The sequence below is a fragment of the Mirounga leonina genome, unplaced genomic scaffold (assembly GCF_011800145.1).
Source record: "Mirounga leonina isolate KUSES-001 unplaced genomic scaffold, KU_Mleo_1.0 Mir_200, whole genome shotgun sequence".
Taxonomy (NCBI): Eukaryota; Metazoa; Chordata; class Mammalia; order Carnivora; family Phocidae; genus Mirounga; species Mirounga leonina.
The window spans coordinates 10,612,505-10,632,612 of NW_023270503.1; the positions used below are offsets into that span (position 1 = coordinate 10,612,505).

Sequence of the window (20,108 nt, forward strand, 5' to 3'; positions counted from 1 at the left end):
ACTGAAAGAATGGGAATCACAGGTTCACATTCTACTTAAAGTGACTGGAAGTTCCAGGAAAGCAGGCAAACAAAGAACCAGAGATTATAAACAAACCAACCAAAACCACCCATAACCTATTCACTCCTGAAATCTCAGCTTTGGGGGAAGAATTGTCTCCCTGTGATTACACTGGGGACTGATAATAAAGTTTCTAAACGGCTGGCCTTAAAATATTTCAAGAAGTGGGCATAAGTCAGAGGCAGTTCCTTCCCACTGCAGTGTATTTCTAACATTGTTCAAAATAGCTGGCAACATGTCTCTGTTTTCCTGACAGAAGGCACTTACTGCTTGCTTGGCAAGAAAGCCAACTCAGAGACCTTAACTGCAGGGAAGCCAATCAAAATCCCTATTGCAACCACACAAGCACAAACCTGTGACTCAGGTATTCCCCAGAAGCAAAGCTTTTTAAAAGTCATTTCCCCCAAAAGCTTTTGGTCAAGATGTACACAATTAATTCTGGGACGGAAAGAAGATGATGGGACCTAATGGTTAAAGTCAGCAAGTAGGAAGCCATAGTTACTTAAGTCCTTTGTGCACTTTCTTGAATGTAAAGTGGGAAAATATCTACCCCTACTTCTCAGCAATGTGGTTAAGCTATAGAAGATAACAAATGTGACATTTCACAAACACACACAAAAAAACCCAGCAATAAAAATGCAAGGTTGTAAAGATGATAAATATTGTACAGTATTAACAACATAGATTCTGGAGATGGCTCTGTCACTAGCAGGTTATATGACCTTAGGCAAGTTACTTGATATTTCCATTCTTCAGTTTCCTCATCTATAAAACAGAGATGTGGATGATGATGACAATAATGCCAAGCTCATAGAGTTTTGTGAGGATTAAATGAGGTCACGTGTGAAGGGCATAGAATGGTACCTAGCAAACAGTAAAGGCTGTATGTATAAGCTATTATTACTAACAGCATTTATGTCTAAAATGTCCTAAGCATAAAACTTTACATGCTTTATATGCCTTTAAAGGGAAGGGTACTGCCAATAGGTAGCTAAGTATACACAGTGACAAGGCTGGACCTCTAATCTACTAACCATTCAATTATCTAAAGGCTGACAATATGAGCCAAAGAAGAGAAAAAAGGAAAAAAAAAAAAAAGGTGGGGGAGTATCCATGCCTGGCCAAGAAATTGTGCTGAAATTAGTTTTCCAAATAGAGGAAGAGTAATCTGTCCTAATGGGCAACCCTATGAAGTGTTGAAAACACCAACCCAACACATAGGAAGGAGCGCACAACACCTGTTGCTTGCCTAGGTTATAGGACAGCAATGATTAGAAGATGCTGCACTCAGGGTTTTAGAACCTGTGAAACTCTGGGAAAGGGGATTCCACAAATCGAGGAGCGGTTTTCCCAAATGGAAGCACACTGGGGAGAGATGGCCCACAGGAAAAAGGAACACCACTATGCATCTACACTGAGATCCCAAACATACCAGGACACAGGAGAATGCCAAGTTATGAGTCTTCTGCGTCACTCTTTCTGAGCCAATAATTTCTGCTTATTTCAATAAATACATGGTGGGGTCATTTAGGGATCCCAGAACTTCCTTATTTTCTTCCTCAGACACTGCTGCACTTGCAGTATCCTTTCCAGGCCCATTCTGAAAGCCTCTGGTATGGCTGGAATGCAATCAATTATCCCTCCACTGTATCCCAGGCCTCTATAATGGACCATTCAAACCCATCATATTAGACAAATTCCATGAATCATAGCAAAAATTTTGGGTGAGGAAAAGAGCTTGGTGGCTTCAGCCCTGGGATGGAATATAAAACCCAGCCAGTTTGTTTCCTTGCCGTAGTTATATAAGTGAGGGAACATAAAAGGAATGTTATTAACGCTCAGTAATATTAAGAGTATAATGTTGTAATGGAATGGTAATAACACCAATCTCAATTACATATTATCTTCATTGGAGACATTCACACTCTGACTAATCAGTGTTACCCCTCCTTTACTGGCAGTGGACATACACAGAAAAAAAAAAACCCAGCAAGCAAGATTGCAAAGACTTGCCCAAGATCACACAATGACTGAGAAGTAGGCCTGAAGTAGAATCAGTGTCCTAATTTGCACAAAATATGTGCCCCTCTCTCTGTTCTAGGTGTGCTCAGAAAGCTCCTTCTCATTCCTTCCTGTCTCTGGCAAGAAAACCTCTTGCCACTGGGAGTGGGCTCCCAGTCCCTCCCCTTCACTGGGTATTCTGCAAGAAAGTGCTCGGCTCAGGGGCTCGGGGGCCATACATACCACACTGGACAGTGGATCATGCAGCCAGAGGAGCTAAATAAGAACTCTAGACCATAAACAAAGCCTCCTTTTGTGGCACCAGCAAGTCATCCCTTTGATCTCAAGCACAGCTAAACCTCTTTCAAATGTCAACATCTTTTAAAAGGCACCCATCTGAGTATCTTATAGTTTGCCACTAAGACAGGGACAGAAAAGTGAGGCAGGGCTGATTATTTGCATTCTGTTAAAGCTGCTTATTGTAACAGTCAGTAACTGATGCTTCGATTCTAGCTCAAATTAACTAGAATCAAGGGACTTACAAGGCTGTAGAAATTGCAGGAAGAACACAAACTAAAGTATGTTCTAGGTTTGAAATGCTAACTGAAACAAAAACTGCTAATCAATAGCTTCTTTCTGATTTTTTTTCCTGTTGCCCCTACTTAGTTACAGAAAGGACCACAGTGTACCAGAAGAAATTGCAAATCTTGCTTCTACAAAGAATGAAGAGTGAAATTAAATACCCATCATTACCACAGTTTTCTTGATAATGTTGAGGCTAAAGAATGAAGACCTTGGGAAGAAGTGATCTGGCAAGTCTCTGACATAGTTGAGCCATTATTGACGTGGAAAATCCTGACTTTCAAAAGTTGGTTATTTTTGAACAGTATCTAAAAGGGTGATATTTATGGAGCTACTTTTTTTTTTTGCATTCTGAATAAGAAAGATGCAAGTCAGGAACAATAGCATTTTAATTAAAGCTGGTGTGACTGACAAATACTGAGCAGCAATCTGCACACTGCAGTTGGGGAACACCCCCAGAGGGGGGAAAGAGCAGCACGCAAGTTACTGGGCTGGAAAGGAAGAGACTGAAGTGGAAGACTGAACAAATACAGTCTATCTAGTGAATGCTCGAGTAGTTTGCTTTCAAGCTTTCCTCTTTTAGTGCCATCTGCGTCACCTCCACTTTCCTTAAAGTCGTGTGGGAGAAAAAGGGCGGAATGAAATTTTGCGAAGAAAACAGCTCAAGAAATATGTCGACAGTAAATCCTGAAGGTAAAATTTTTAAGAGGACTCTTTCTCTGTCCCAGATCTGGTGTAACGAATGCCTAAATAGCTCTTGTATGGAGAGCAGAATCAAGTGCCCTTTTCAGTGACAGAGTATCAGTTAATGTAATATGCAAGCTTGATTTGCAATTCCACAAGGATTCTCCTTGCCTTTCCTGCCTGGGATATAGATTTAAGAGAAACAATGAAGACGCTGTTTGGGAAATGCGGGAGAATCCAAGGAGTCATTGCTCACCTATTGTATCACATTCAATTCTAGACTAAAATGAAAGAAGATTGGGGATTATTTTAAATAGGTAGTTCAATGTAAATGGAAAGAGGGGGAAGAAAAGAGATTCAATGGAAGTCTTAACCCCCCACTTTTAAGAGCCCTGCTGACATTAACTACTTATGTTATAACACAAGAATGGACATAAATTCTTAGAGGGCTCATCTTAGGTGAGAATTCAGAAGTGCTGAAAATTCAACAGTACTGAGAAACAAGAAATTCCCAAGCTTGGTCTAAAAACCCTTGAAGAACTTCCATTCTTTTTCCCTGCTAAGAGAAATTTGGGGTAACAAATTATGGTGAACATCTAGCATCATCAGTTGCTACTGAAGTTCCCAAGGTGTTCACACTGACTCCCTTCCTTCTAAGGAGGCAGTGAGAGCCATTCAACCAACTACCTCATTATAGGCTTATCTCAGTCAAAAGAAAGATCACACAGTCCAATACTGGAATACCAACCACCATTACATGATCCATTCTCACCCTCATCACAAATGATCTTTTTCATGTGGTCAAAACACAACAACAGGTAAATGCAGCAACTTACCCCACCAAGTTTTGAGTCCCATAAAGGCAGGGAACATGTTTTATTCATCCTTTTATTCATTCCTAGCACCCAACACAGTGTCACCACACACTTTACAACTGATAAAAACGTGCTGAAATAAAATGTTACCATGTAAAATGTCCGAGTCATCTTCAACAAAATCGATGTCTCTCAAGTCCCATTCTGCGTAATTGTCAAACTCCTGTTTGGGGAAAAAAATTCCCACCCCAAACCCATCAGCTTTGAGTAATGCCTTCACAGTAGCCATGCTTTAGAAGCAAACAGAAAAGAAACAAACACTTGTTAAAAAGTACTGAATGGAGTAGTACATGGTCAGGAAACTACTATAAGAAAGAAGAAGTCACAGGAAAAAGCTGGAGAGGCTTTCAGGCAGTAGAGACAGCAAAAATATGAGAAAGTTACGAGTCCAGGAATAAAGCCAAACCTAGGTTCTAAAAATTAAAAGTAATCTGTTCATAAAATCTAAACTGAGAAATCTAACTCTGAATAGACCATCAAGTATTTAGATAAGAACACTGTCTACATTAATTCATTTACCTTTTTACTACCTTTTGAGGCTCTATTTATTTGATTTTGCTTATATAGTTCAATGGGTAGATTTGTTCATATTCGACTCAATGAGTACAATTTGTGGGAGCAGCGTCTACAGGGTAGCTCCAAAGTATCAGCTGCCATGAACAAAATGATGACCTGTATGTGGCTGGCAAAATTATTGTATTTTGCTAAACTTTCAAATTATCTCCAGGAGCGTTGTCATTGAAGTAGTGTTCCATGATTCATTGTTTGTGCATAACACCCAGTGCTCCATGCAGAACGTGCCCTCTTTAATACCCATCACCAGGCTAACCCATCCTCCCACCCCCCTCCCCTCTAGAACCCTCAGTTTGTTTTTCAGAGTCCATCGTCTCTCATGGTTCGTCTACCCCTCCGATTTCCCCCGCTTCAAGGGAATATACAGTTTTTATACACATTCATCATGCTTTATGTATTTGTGAATACACAACAGGGATCAGCAAACTATAACAAATTTCAGCCCACTGCTTATTTTGTAAATAAAGTTTTATTGGAGCACAGGCATGTTTGTTTGTTTACACATTATTTATGTTGCTTTTGCACAGTAATGGCAGTTTAGTTGTGACAGAGACTTTATGGTCTACAAAAAATATCTACTGTCTGGTCCTTAAAGGAAAGTTTGCCAACCCCTGATATTGTACAACTTTGAAATGCCCGAAGGGTGGAATGAGAACCAGACCACAGAAACCCCATATCTATTAAGTGAGAGCCAACATCTTTGCAACTTAAGAAATAGGTTCTTGGTGTGTAAAACTACATTCCATATGTGAAAATGTCATGAATGAGAAAAGACACTCAAATGAAAAAATGTGGCTGCCTAAAGGCCCTATAAATTACAGAGCCTCGAAAATCTGTTTTTAGTGGTATGGAACCTATAAGTAAGAGATATAAGCCTCATGTGAAACAAAAACAAGTTTCTCCTACCTCGATGAAATCTGCTCGAGCTGGCATGTATCCTGCCATGTCCCGAGAAAGCAAGGAGTCAAAGGTAGGTCGGGGAGGGTCATCTGTAGCTGGAAGAATTTAGGTTCTTAGTTAGTTAATAAAATATTGGCATGAAAAAGTAACAGAGAAATAGTCGTCATTTACACTCTGAAATATTTTTGTTTGGAAAAAAAAGTGTCTGAGAGAATAAATAAAATTCAAAACATTTTTATAAAGGGAAAAGTGAGAAAGATAAAATATTACGGAAACAGACTGAATTCTTAAAAAGGAAACTAAGACTTAGGAAATTCTCTAAATAAAATGGGGAGATTCCTTCGATTTGTGCTTTCTTAACGTAATAGAAAACCAAGGATCTTCTCTTTAATATTACAGAACATAAGTATTTACCCTGTCTGCTTCAGTTTCCTTACCCCTTACGACCAATATCAATTTACAAATCTCACCCAACGGAGCAAAAAAATCCCACAGGATTTGGAAGTTAGCTGGAATTGAGTCCCAGCTCTAATATCCTCTAGTCCCATGAAGCACAAATTATTTAACCTTTCTGAATCTGTTTCCTCACGTATAAAGCAAAAGCACTTGCTCTCCCTATCTCACTGGGTTGCTATGAGGAACAATTGATCTAATGGATTTGAAAATAAAATGCTACCACCCAAAGTGTTTTCCAAATAGGTATCATCAGGCTTTGAGTTAGTCGGCTATGAAACTGTTTCTACAGAGTCTGAGGAAAGGGGCGGGGAGGGGTGGTGGTGAAGAAGACATTCATATCTCATTATTTGTGCTTCTGGGAGTCATTCAGCAAAGATGTCCATTTATAAGTCATCATGGTTTTGTTTTGTTAGAAGACCCATGAGTCCCTTAGCCACATGAGATAAAAAAAAAAAAAGCTCGCTATTACTACCATAACTAAGTGAACTAAAATAACAAGCTGCTTCTTGGACTCAACACTGGGATGATTAATTAAAATGAATCAAATACTGGACTCCCGTAAGTAACTAATAACATCTAGAATCGTAAACCCTCCAAAGCAGCGAAGCTTGGTTCAATTTGGACATCTCATCCGCAGAAGCATTAAAGCTGGCGGATATGTTCACAAGCCTCAGAGTGGGTGGGACTACACACTGTTTCTGGGCACCGGGATTTCCGGTGCAGGACTTCAACCCCTCTTTTCCCCATTACAGCCCTGACTCTCAGCAACTGCCAGGCCAACTCCTCCCATCTTCCCTAAGCTCTTCAGCTGCCCAAACCACTGTTCATCTGCTACAGCAACAGGGCCGGAGGGTGAGCTCAGCACCTCTTGGCAACACGGGAGGCACTTACACTGAAATGGTATGGCTGTGTCAGCAGTTTTCGCCTCCTCCGCGTGCTTCAGGTTCAGCAGGGTAGATGCAAACAGAGGGTTATTGATGAAATGCTTCATATAGTGCTTCTCACACTCTTCCTTGGTCTTGGTGCACATCTGATTGGCTACATCCTGCCTAGAGGATCGTGAGAAGAGAAAGCTCTGACCATTTATACAGAGTGGTCAAAACATGGTTTGTTCTTTCCATAGTTTAAGTCCCAGCTCAGTAAATGTCTGGAATTTGACACCTCCAAACCAATATCATGGAGATATCAGCTGAACGATGAGAGAAACATAAGCCTAATACTGGTGTAATCTGATGTGCCAAATCAGATTCTATTCCAAGAGATAGAAATAAGATCCGAAAAGCGCTTTCCTTTCCACCAAAAGCAAGGAAGATCACTAGAAAATCTGTAAATTTCCGTGTGAGCTAGGCCTCAGGAAAAGAATTGCTATAATAAACCACTTCAGAACACTCAAAATGTACATAAGTACAGTTTCATATTCGCATCATGTTTTATAGTTTACAGAACACTTCACATCAACAAACATTTCTTTACTAGAGTGCCCATGATAGGCTAAGCACTAAGCTAGAAACATTCACAACATAACTGAAGTTAGCCCTAGTATTATCCATGTAGTGTTGAGTACTTACTAGCTCAGTTTCACAGACGAAAAAGAGGCCCAAAGAGATTAAGAAACTTGCTTGAGAAAATAAAACATGTAAGTGCACAAAGCCAGAATCTGTACTTCAGACCTGACTCCTAAGCCCAGATGGTGGAGGAGTAGAGATGGAAGCTCTCCAAGTTCCCTCTTGACCTCTCTCCTCTACAGTACTTAACCTGCCCATCTGCTAAGGTATCATTATGCTCTGCTTCGTGTACTCCAATCATCCCTACATACATTTTGATTTCCCTACTGGATTATAAGCTTCTTGAGGGCAGGATACATGTCATAATTTTTATCCCTACCACCCTCACCACCAAGTTTAGTGTCTTACTCACAGTTGACAGAGAAACAATAGTCTTTTTTTGTGTAGTCTTTACCAAGAGGGAAGGGGAACAGGGAGGATTAGTCCATTTTGGAACATCAGAAAGGCAAGCAAAAAAATGAAAAACTAGGCCCAAGATGATTAGCAAGCTCCTCACAAGTGATCACTTTTTTCTGTTTTCTTTGGTATTCCCCATAGTACACAATATTTTATGATGCTTACTAAATGCTGAATAAATACAAGCAAAATGTGAACTGAACTCAAGTTTCCTTCTGCAGGGCCCCGGACGCAATGGAGGTAGCACAGTATTTTCTATGGCTATTGGGATAGATTACTGACACTAGTAAGTCAGGACAGGGAGGATCTAGTTAGGAGTCCTTCACTAATAAGCTATGTGATCATGAGAAATGATCTTAACTCCCTAAGCTTCAGATTCTTCATGAACGAAATATAATTTAATAATGTCCCTACTATCTATTTTGCAAAAGGAAATCATCAGTGTGAAAGTATTCCCAAAAGGTAAATGTGAAAGTGGTAACATCATTATTAGGTGGCATTGCCTCGTAGGGCAACAGCAATGAATGCTGTTCAGTTCTGCCAAGCTTTGACTTATCTGCAAGCTAAAAACAGGGAATGCGAGTAACAGGTCTCCCAAACTCGAGCCTTAAGTAAGCTATGGCCATCTACCTAAAGTCTGACTCACTTAAATGATAAGGGTATCTACAGTCAAGAAAAATTCCTAAAATCAGAAGGGAGCAATAACTAATAAGTCTAAACTTCCCCAGTATTCAGAAAGAAATAACCAACCTTCCCCGTCTTGATATATCCAAAGTGGCCTTTTAGAGCTGCCCAGTCATGGACAACTAAACATACTATATCTCTGTGAGGCATTTCAGCCACTGAAAATAATATGCAGAATGGAAGAGGACATATCTCTAAGTCATGGGTCAAGAGAAAAGTAACACATAGCCCCAAACTCCTCTTTCTGAGGCTCCTCTCTTTACCCTTCAACAGCACCTTCCTCTCTGAGCCCACTAGGGCAGGACAACCCTTAACACCAAGCTCTTACCAATTTCCAAAGCCACAGTCCATCACAGCTTCTAAAAGGGCCATTTCTTCTTGAGCAGTCCAGCTGGGGTCAAGAACAGGAAAATCTGAGGTCTAAGGGGGAAAAAATTTTGCCTAAGAACAGATGTAGAAATGGAACCCAGCAACCTGAAATGTAATGCTAATTCATACTTAAATGACTGTCATTCTCATGGTTTTGAGAGGTACCTAAAGTATATTCTTATTAGTTGTCCATCTCTCCCACTTCTATTTCCACCATTAACTACAAGAGTCTCCAACAAACATTATCACTCAGAAGTGCCATGTAACTCATGTAGACATATATATTTTGGAAGATTTTATTTAATTAATTAGAGAGAGAAAGAGTGAGCAAGCAGAGGGAATGGCAGAGGGAGAGGGAGAGAGAGAATCTCAAGCAGACTCCACGCCAAGTGTGGAGCCCAACACGGGGCTTGATCCCATGATCCTGAGATCATGACCCGAGCCGAAATGAAGAGTTGGACTCTTAATTCACTGAGCCACCCAGGCACTCCAAAGTATTTTTTAAACTTAGCACAAAGGTAGAGATAAATATTATAGTATGTTCCCACTTAGCTAAGAAAGAAGGCAATACAAATATGTGTATATTTATGCTTTTTTAAACAGAAGAATAAACGATGTATTTTAAAAAATGGTTACTTATGGGGAAGGGAGGGACAGAAGCTAAACCTCTCTGAATATTCCTTGTTTGGTACATCTAACTTTGAAATATAAATATTGTACATTAACTACTAAATTTAAAATCCTAAGAGTCAAAAGCAAAATGTAACAAATAAACCTATGAATTAATTTTAAGGCATAATCACAGAAAGAAAATATCCCACATGACTTTAAAACACAGTGATTTGATTATAAATCTCTAGTAGAATACATCTCAGAAGAAAAACGAATTGCTGGGGCACCTGGGTGGCTCAGTCATTAAGCGTCTGACTTTGGCTCAGGTCATGATCCCAGGGTCCTGGGATCGAGCCCCGCATGGGGCTCCCTGCTCAGCGGGAAGCCTGCTTCTCCCTCTCTCATTCCCCCTGTTTGTATTCCCTCTCTCGCTGTCTCTCTCTCTCTGTCAAATAAATAAAAATCTTTAAAAAAAACAAAAGAAAAATGAACTGCCAAAAAAAAAAAAAAACTTAACACTGTTTTCAGGAGTGCTGGTATAGTTATTCTGAGGTTATTATGTGCAGATGTGTTATGGGGTAAAGCAAGTAAGAAACTGCGGTGGTGTCATTGGGCAGTGGGATTTCTGGCTTGGGGTTTAGAAAGATATAGATATAAGATCTATGCTTATATAAAAACCTTATAGTCTTATATTTGAATTGAAAGTTTTAGTATGAACTTACAATGGACTTTGTCTCAAAAGAATAATTTCCTAACACTGTTCAGTGAAAAAGTCTAGAAATGACAACCAACCCAGTAGCAATGAACACTTCTAATGCCCAGTATGCAGTCACTAAATAACTATTTCCCACTAAGGAAACAGGGCTCTTTGAAGAAAGACCTGAATCTAGGTTCGAGTAAGAAAATGTACCAGATGAGACTAGAACATTTTGTCATAATGGAAAGCAAAGAGGTTCTCAAAGCCAGTGAGGGTCATGTCAAAAGGATTCAGAGGCCAACTTGTAGAGGCTCCCACTAACCAAAGATGGAGCATTTTGAGCATTAACAAGGATAATAACTGCAAAGGACTGAAATACATAAAATCTTCTAAATATTTAGAGGATGCCAGGGAACCAACTCATATTTTCAAGATTAGTAAATAAAGGGAAATAATCAGGTATTTTATCCTGCCTTTCCTGTATAAACTTTACCTCAGGGTGACCACAGAGATGAGACATTTCTTTTTATAGAATTATATTTATTTTTTTAAAGATTTTATTTATTTATTTGACAGAGATATAGTGAAAAAGGAAACACAAGCAGGAGGAGTGGGAGGGGGAGAAGCAGGCTTCCTGCAGAGCAGGGAGCCCGATGCAGGGCCCGATCCCAGGACCCTGTGATCATGACCCGAGTTGAAGGCCTAACGCTTAATGACTGAACCACCCAGGTGCTCTAGAATTATTTTAACTCATAAATCAAAATGAGTTCTGGGGGGCACTTGGGTGGCTCAGTCGCTTAAGCGTCTGACTCTGGATTTGACTCATGATCTCAGAGTTGTGGGATCGAGCCCCATGTCGGGCTCTGCGCTGAGCATGGAGCCTGCTTAAGATTCTCTCTCTCCCTCCCCATCTCCCTCTGCCCCTCTCCCCTCCCTGCTCCCTTATCATGCATGTATTTTCTCTTAAAAAAAAAGAGTGCTAGTGCTAAGGTTAAAAGATAACTATTTTGCAATCCCTGATGAACAGATCTACACAATGATCATAAATGAATCTGGTACAGCTGCTATGTCACTACCAATTTATAGAAAACACAGAAGACCGAAGCAAAATTCACACTCTACTAATATATGTAAGACAGAGAACTCATGTTTTTTAAAAATCAAGTAACTATAAGAAACAAGAGAAAGAGTGAGGGAAGAGGGACAGGGAGAGTGGAACACCCACAGAACAGAATACATGTAAGAAGCAACCAACTGGAATGTATGGACCTTATTTGTATCTCAATTAAAATAAACTGTAAAAGTAAAAAAAAAATTATGATACCACTACACTCATGAAACCCACTAGCACAGCTAAAATGAAGAAACCAACAATATCAAAAGTTTGCAAGCACGTGGAACAATTAGAACTCTCATTCATTGCTGGCATAGGTGTAAAATACTACAGCCACTTAGGACACTTGACAGTTTCTTAAAAGTTAAATATAAATAATCACTTATTCTATGGCCTCGCAATTCCACTCCTAAGTATTTATCCAAGGACAAAAAACGTGTGTCCACAGAAAGCCTTATACAGGAAAAGTTCATAACAGCTTGATTCGTAATAGCATAAAACTAGGCAAAGCCCAGGTGTCCATCAACAGGAGAATGAATAATGTTATATTCATACCACAGAATATTACTCAGTAACAAAAAGGAATGAACTACTATACATAACATGAATACATCTCAAAAACATGCTGAAAGAAACCAGAAACAAGAGTACATGCAGTATGAATCCATTTATATGCAGTTCTAGAATATGCAAAACTGATCTATGGTGATAAAAATCAGAACAGGAATTATTTTCAGGGGTAGAGAAGGGAGCAGAGATATTTTTAAAAAGCTTTTATGACATGACTGGGGAATAAAGAAGAGTGACTTGAATTAAATTTTAGAGAGATCTAGTAAAACATTTATAGATGAAATAAGACGTCTGGGGGATTTGCTTCAAAATAATCTGGAGAAGTGGGGGTTTAGATGAAACAAGATAAGCTAGGAGTTGATAATTTTAAGAGCTAGTAACAAGTATATGGGACTTCATTACACTATACGTGGTAGTTGGGTTACAATGGTAGCCCCCATTAACTTCTAGAATTCACATCCTGGTGTAGTCCTGTCCCGTTTAATATGGGCTGGACCTGTGACTTGCTTAAGGCCTGGCAGCTTCCATTTTTGTGGTTTTGGGAGCCCTGAACCACCACCATGTAAGAAACCTAGCCTCCTTGCTAGAAAGACCATGTGGAGAGGCCGTGCCGGGGGGGCGGCTAAGGTTCCCTGGAGAAGAACCAGACAGTTAAAATGTTCCTGCTGGGGGCACCTGGATGGCTCAGTGAGTTAAGTAGCCAACTCTTGGTTTCGGCTCAGGTCATGATCTCAGGGTTGTGAGATCAAGCCCCGCATTGGGCTCTGTGCTCAGCACGGAGTCTGCTTCAGATACTCTCTCCCTCTGCCTCCAGCTTGTAGGCTTTCTCTCTCAAATAAATAAAACCATTAAAAAAAAAAATGTTCCAGGTGTCTCCCAACCAATTCAAGCCATTCTGAGGTACCAGAGGTGTGAAAAAAGCCCTGTGGACTTCTAACCTCCGCACATCATGTGGGCATGAAAGCCACCCTCACCGTGCCCAATCTGAATTCCCGACCTGTAGAACTATGGGAGACAATAAAATAGTTGGTATTTTAAGCCACAATGTTTTGAAGTAGCTATCAGGCAGCAACAAATAACGAAAACACCATTCTATTTTAGGGTAAAAATAAAATTTTGTTTTTTCGAAATTTTCTATAAGTTATTTTAAAAAGGTGACAGGAGAGGTCTCCAGATTACACAGGCATTTAGATTGTTATACCGGGGCACCTGGGTGGCTCAGTCATTAAGTGTCTGCCTTCGGCTCAGGTCATGATCCCAGGGTCCTGGGATCAAGCCCCACATCGGGCCCCTGCTCTGCGGGGAGCCTGCTTCTCCCTCTCTCACTCCCCCTGCTTGTGTTCCCTCTCTCACTGTGTCTCTCTCTGTCAAATAAATAAATAAAACCTTTAAAAAAAAATTGTTATACCTTTTGTTGATGACCAAAAAAAAAAAAAAATCTGTAATTTATGAAATTACACTGCTAATAAGCAACACATTTTTACCTGAGTACATACTATGAATAGGCCCAGCATATGAGGTACCATGAGATCCAAAAGAGAAGTCTATGTCATATATTGTCTCTGTCTATATTCATAATAATCTGGCAAATAGCACAAATACATATAAATATGAAAACTCATAGTTGAAGAGCTTATGTTATTTCTAAAACTACTTTAGGAAATTAATTAGTCCTCACCAACTTTACTGTGAGATAAACAAGAAAGACTTTCTACACCAAAAAATAAATGGGCATAAGGGAGTTTTTCTTAAAGTTGAATCAGTGTTATTCAATTCCTGGACCCAATCTCAGCCTTACTAACCAGAATCTTTTTTTTTTTTTTTAAGATTTTATTTATTTGTTTGACAGAGAGAGACACAGCGAGAGGGAACACAAGCAGGAGGAGTGGGAGAGGGAGAAGCAGGCCTCCTGCAGAGCAGGGAGCCCGATGTGGGGCTCGATCCCAGGACCCTGGGATCATGACCTGAGCCGAAGGCAGACGCTCAACGACTGAGCCACCCAGGCGTCCCTAACCAGAATCTTTAAGAGTAGGGCCTAGGAATCTACAATTTTAAGAAGCTCCCAGGTAATTCTTAGGCACTAAAGTTTTAAAATCACTGGGTGTGGCAGAAAGAGGTGCCTTGACTTGTTCAAGGTTCTAAGAATTATAAGACAAAAATAGGCATAGAGCTCAGAAATCCTGATTAATGCACCACCCACCACAGCATGAGTAACTTCCAAAAATACAGTGCTATGAGATGACAAAAGTACGAAAACCCATTTAAAGTTTTCTGTGGCTTCATATGCAAAAAAAAAAAAAAAAAATCAAGTTTCTAGTGGCTTCATGTCTAGAAAGCCAAAATTTGGTCATCATTCCTACAGAAGGAAAGATTCTTCTTTTCCTTATCTGGGAATAGATAAGATTGGCAGGAAAAAAGAGAGTATCAGTAACCCCCCAAAACTCCCCAAAGTAAAGGACAAAATTCCGAAATGTGTTTGTATGGGTGTTGAATATGTGAGAAAAGGATGATGTAATCAGAAGACTTAATTGCCTTGGAGTGAAACTTAGTGCCTTCAGCATTATGCGGAAGGCATGGTGCCCAGAACAGATAGAACACAGCTCAGTTTTCCTACAGTGGATAACCATCAATCTACCCAGCCTATATTGAATTATCCCATAAGGAACTGTGGAAACAATTTAAAGGAAAAAATCTGTGTTCTGGTTCTAGGCATGTTTGTGTGAATTTGGAAAGAATAAACCAGTTTTCTGAAGATCTGCTATGTTGGTGAAATGAACTCAAAGTCATGGATACTTTGACCACATTTCCCCAACCCTTCATTTATTTTGCAGTTGACAAGAGAAAAAAAAGTTATTCATATGAAAAGACGTTTCACATCATATCTTATCAGAGAAATGTCAATTAAAACAAGAGATGCCACTATACGTCTATCAGAATCGCCAAGATGCAGAACACTGATGTCAGTGCTGGTGGGAAATGCAAAATGGTATAGCCACTTTGGAAGACAAGTTTGGCAGTTTCTTACAGAACTAAACAACCTTATCACGTGATCAGCAATTGCACTCCTTAGTATTTACCCAAAGGAGCTGAAAACTTATGTCCACAGAAACACCTGCACATGGATGTTTATAACAGCTTTATTCATAATTGCCAAAACTTGGAAGCAAGCAAGATGTCTTTCAGTAGGTGGATGGATAAACTGTGGTATGTCCAAACAATGGAATATTATTTACTGCTAAAAGAAATGACCAATCAAAAGCCATGAAAAGACATGGAGAAAACTTAAATAAATATTACCAAGTGAAAGAAGCAAATGTGAAAAGATTACATACTGCATGACTCCAATTATATGACATTCTGGGAAAAGCAAAACTATGGGGACTGTAAAAAGATCAGTAGTTGCCAGAGGTTGGGGGTCGGGGGCAGGGGGGGAGATGGATGAACAGGCAAGGCACAGAGGATTTTTAGGGCCATGAAACTACTCTGTAAGATACTATAATGGTGGATACATGACATTATATATTTGTATAAACCTACAGAATGTGTAACACCAAGAATCAATTCTGATGTAAATGTGAACTCTGGATGATAATGAGGTGTCAATGTAGGTTCATCAGTTATAGTATAAATGTACCACTTTCGTGGGGGATGTTGTTAATGGGAGAGACTATGCATGTGTTCGGGCAGAAGATATAGGGGAAATCTCTGTACTTTCTATTCAATTTCGCTGCAAACCTATAATTGCTCTATAAAATAAAGTCTAGGGGCACCTGGGTGGCTCAGTCGTTAAGCGTCTGCCTTCAGCTCACGTCATGATCCCAGAGTCCTGGGATCAAGCCCCACATCGGGCTCCCTGCTCGGTGGGAAGTCTGCTTTTCCCTCTCCCACTCCCCCTGCTTGTGTTCCCTCTCTCGCTGTGTCTCTGTCAAATAAATAAATAAAATCTTTAAAAAAAATAAAGTCTAATATAAAAATATCTTATTCCAAATCTTATAACTAGTGGAGAAACTTTAAGACTGAAGGTGTTTAGACAGAAGTTGGGGAAGGCTAGTCAGTTGGCTGCCAAGAACTCTTAGTAAGGAGCATTTTCTTTAATTATGGACCAGGATCTGACTCTCAGCATTATAGGCCCAGAAACTCATCTTAAACAGGACCCCACAAATAATCAGACTCAGAAATGCTAATTCACCCTTTCTAAACTTTTTTTTTTTTAAGATTTTTTTAATTTATTTTTCAACAGAGAGAGAGATAGCGAGAGAGGTAACACAAGAAGGGGGAGCAGGAGAGGGAGAAGCAGGCTTCCCAGCGAGCAGGGAGCCCGATGCGGAGCTCGATCCCAGGACCCTGGGATCATGACCTGAGCTGAAGGCAGACGCTCAACGACTGAGCCACCCAGGCGCCCCCTTTCTAAACTTTTTAAAGAGACTGAGGTAGATACATTATGGCACTGTGGTAGGCAGAATTCCAAAGATGCACCCCCCTCTCCCCCCAAGATTCCTGTCCCCTGATTATTCAATCAAATAGTAACTAGATATTGCTGTGAGGGGACTCTGCTGATGGGATTAAGGCACTAATCAGCTGACCTTAAAATAGGGAGAGCAGCGTAGATAATTTGGGTGGGTCTAACGTAATCACACAAGCCTTTAAAAGTAGAAGAGGGAGGTAAGAGAGGGGCATTTGACTGGCTTAGTCAGAAGAACATGTGACTCTTGATCTCAGGGTCATGAGTTTGAGCCCCATGTTGGGTGTAGAGATTACTTAAATAAAATTTCCTTTAGTTTATTTTTTTAAAGATTATTTATTTATTTGACACAAAGAGAGAAAGCACAAGTAGGCAGAGGGAGAGGGAGAAGCAGACTCCCCGCTGAGAAGAGAGCCCCGATATGGGGCTGGATCCCAGGACCCTGGGATCATGATCTGCGAAGGCAGACACTTAAGACGACTGAGCCACCCAGGAGCTCCAATAAAATCTCCTTTAAAGAAGAAGAAGGGGTGCACCTGGGTGGCTCAATAGGTTAAGTGTCTGCCTTAGGCTCAGGTCGTGGTCTCACGGTCCTGGGACTGAGCCCCAAATCGGATTCCCTGCTCAGCAGGGAGTCTGCTTCTCCCTCTCACTCTGCCTGCCGCTCCCCACTGCTTGTGCTCTATCAAATAAATGAATAAAGTCTTAAAGAAAAAAAAGAAAAGAAAAAAAGAAGGGAGGCAGGAGATTCAGCACAGAGGAAGCAGGAGAGGTCAAAAAGACTCCAGGCATTTTTTATCAATCACCTTCAAGAACTCCTGGACACTGCTAGCTTTGAACATGGGGAAAGGGAGGTCTCAAGAGGCTGAGAGCAAGCCCTGGCCAACAGCCAATAAGGGAAGAGTGGCACCAGTCCTACAACCTCAAGGTGGAGAATTCTTCAACCTGAATGAGAATAGCAGCAGATTGGAAGCAGACTCTCTCCCAGGGCCTCTAGATAAAAGCCCAGGCTAGCAACACCTTCATTTTGACATTATGGAATCTGCAGCAAACCAGGTGAGCCTAATGGTCTTCTGACCTACAAAATTGTGAGACAATAAATTTGTGTTATCTTACGCCACTTAATTTTTGATAATTTGGTATAGAAGCAACAGAAAACTAATACAAGTATAAATGGATTAATTCACAATGTGAAATTATTACTGTTAAGATGCCCAGCCAGTATTCTTTCCTGTAAAAAAAAACAAAAACAAGAAACCAAAAAAACTGAATGGGAGGCCAAATGTAAGAAAACTACTTGGTGAATTGTTATTTTCTGATAACTGACAAAACTATCTTGACGAAGATGTATACACCTGTCAAACAGACCAGATATTCATTTTGGCTTATCAGAGTGCCCATTCCTCTGGCTAGAGCTTGAAAGGGACACTCCCAACGTCTGCCTCTCATTCCTTCTTTAGAGGTGGCAATATAATCAATCAGGTCCCAGCCAAGTTTTATTCTGGCCTATAAGCCAGTCTGTCATATCATTCACTCAATGTTCATTTTATAACTTCACTCTCAGAGGGTTAACTAATCTCCCCAAGGTAGGAGGAGGGAGTGCCAGACGTAAACTTCACCACTGCCCACATGAACCACATAGTAAGATCATTAGCCCCAAAACAGCAACAACACATTTACTATATGTTTATCAGTGAACCTAAAACGCAGTGTACCTCTTATCCTTACATCAGTAAATCTCAAAGTACTTTTTTTTTTTAATCTTTAGAATTTTTAAAAGTAAACTCTACCCCCAACATGGGGCTTGAACTCATAACCCTGAAGTCAAGAGTCACACACTTTTCTGACTGAGCCAGCCAGGCGCCCCTCAAATTCCTTCCAAGTTTGAAACAAAAATCAGAGTATAAAATGATTTTTAGACTTAAATGCCTTAGTAGATCCATAAAACCCTAAAACACTTACTAGGAAATGATTACCTAATTCAGAAGAGGAGGAGGGCGCCTGGGTGGCTCAGTTGGTTAAGCGACTGCCTTTGGCTCAGGTCATGATCCTGGAGTCCCGGGATCGAGTCCCACATCAGGCTCCCTGCTCAGCAGGGGGTCTGCTTCTCCCTCTGCCCTCTTCCCTCTCATGCTTTCTGTCTCTCATTCTCTCTCTCAAATAAATAAATAAAATCTTAAAAAAAAAAAAAAGATTTAAAAAAAGAAGAGGAGGAAAGAAAAGGGAAGGAGATACTTGGAGATGAAGAAAAACAGAAATCCCCAGTACAACACTTGACAAATGAATGGAAATTCCCTGCAACTTCACCATTACCATGATCTCATAAGTATGATCACTCTGATGTTTCTTGTACTCAAATCCTCGAGTGAAACACTGCAAAAGAAAGGAAAAGTAAGTTACCAAAAAGCTACTTTTTGAAATGCTTTCTTATAGGATAAAAGATGGTTTGGGGGTGCTCTACTCTTACTATGAGTTTTTAAGAATTCATTTAATCTTGTCTGCAGCCGCAAGAGGATGGTTACATACCTGATCACAGCTCTTCAGTGGCCCTCACAGAGGAAAAAATAATCTGAAAAGAAGATTTTTTCCGAGGACTTCGCCTCTTTTGATAAGAGCATAAGCCCTGGAATCAGACTGAGTAAATTTGAATCCTGGCTCCAAACTTAAAGTTTCTAAGTTAAAAATTTTAGGCAATTCTAAGACAGGTATTTTTTTATTTTAAAACTCCAAAATGAGGATTCATCTTATAATAAAAAGTATATTACAACTTCCATCAGCCATTTATCATTTCTAAAATTGGGATGCTTCTTATAATCAATAGCATCTTGGATCCAATAACATATGGTATTTGCTGTGTGACCTTGAGCAAATTACTTAAACTCTCTTTGCCTGAGTTTCCTCTATAAAATGGGGATGCTAATCATACCTACTTCATAGGGTTATAGTGATGAACTAAAAGTTAATTCACGTAAATTACTCAAAAGAGTGCCCAACAACAAAGGAAGCACTTGTAATTAGTATTATTACTATCATCATCCACAGAATGATTTGTTCCGTTTGTCACCTGCCCAAAGATCACGCTTCAATAACAGCATCATAGGTGCTATCAAAAGGAATAATCCTCCAATTCTGTTTCCTATAGTCCCAATACTTTTTTTTTTTTTGAAGGTTTTTATTTATTTGACACAGAGAGAGAGAGAACACAGGCAGGAGGAGTGGGAAAGGGAGAAACAGGCTCCCCACCGAGCAGGGAGCCCGATGTGGGGCTCGATCCCAGGGCTCTGAGATCATGACCCAACCTGAAGGCAGAGAGAGGTCTGAGCCTCTGACTGAACCACCCAGGCACCCCTGTAGTCCCAATACTTTAAACCTACTGGCAAAAACAGTGTTGAGCATTAGGTTGATATAGAGATGCAGAATATTCAACCGTCTGTGTCATCCATCTGCTCTGTTCCCCAACTTTTCACTGGTAAAATGCGTAATGGAAGACCAAGTAGAAGGAATAGAT

The 20,108-nt window shown here is 40.2% G+C and overlaps 1 protein-coding gene across 6 annotated transcripts in view; it reads right to left on the reverse strand.

The window, feature by feature from the left end:
• TADA2A (transcriptional adaptor 2A) overlaps nt 1–20,108 on the reverse strand; it is a 49,224-nt gene that overhangs the window by 19,994 nt on the left and 9,122 nt on the right. For 5 of the 6 annotated variants that reach the window (XM_035026626.1, XM_035026625.1, XM_035026630.1 and 2 more), the window contains 5 exons: nt 18,914–18,973; nt 9,105–9,196; nt 7,023–7,180; nt 5,682–5,770; nt 4,293–4,365 (listed from right to left, as the gene is read on the reverse strand). In XM_035026626.1, the coding sequence (XP_034882517.1) occupies nt 4,293–4,365; nt 5,682–5,770; nt 7,023–7,180; nt 9,105–9,196; nt 18,914–18,973 (472 nt within the window). The remainder of the gene's footprint in view (nt 1–4,292; nt 4,366–5,681; nt 5,771–7,022; nt 7,181–9,104; nt 9,197–18,913; nt 18,974–20,108) is intronic. The other variant, XM_035026628.1, reaches the window with a different exon arrangement.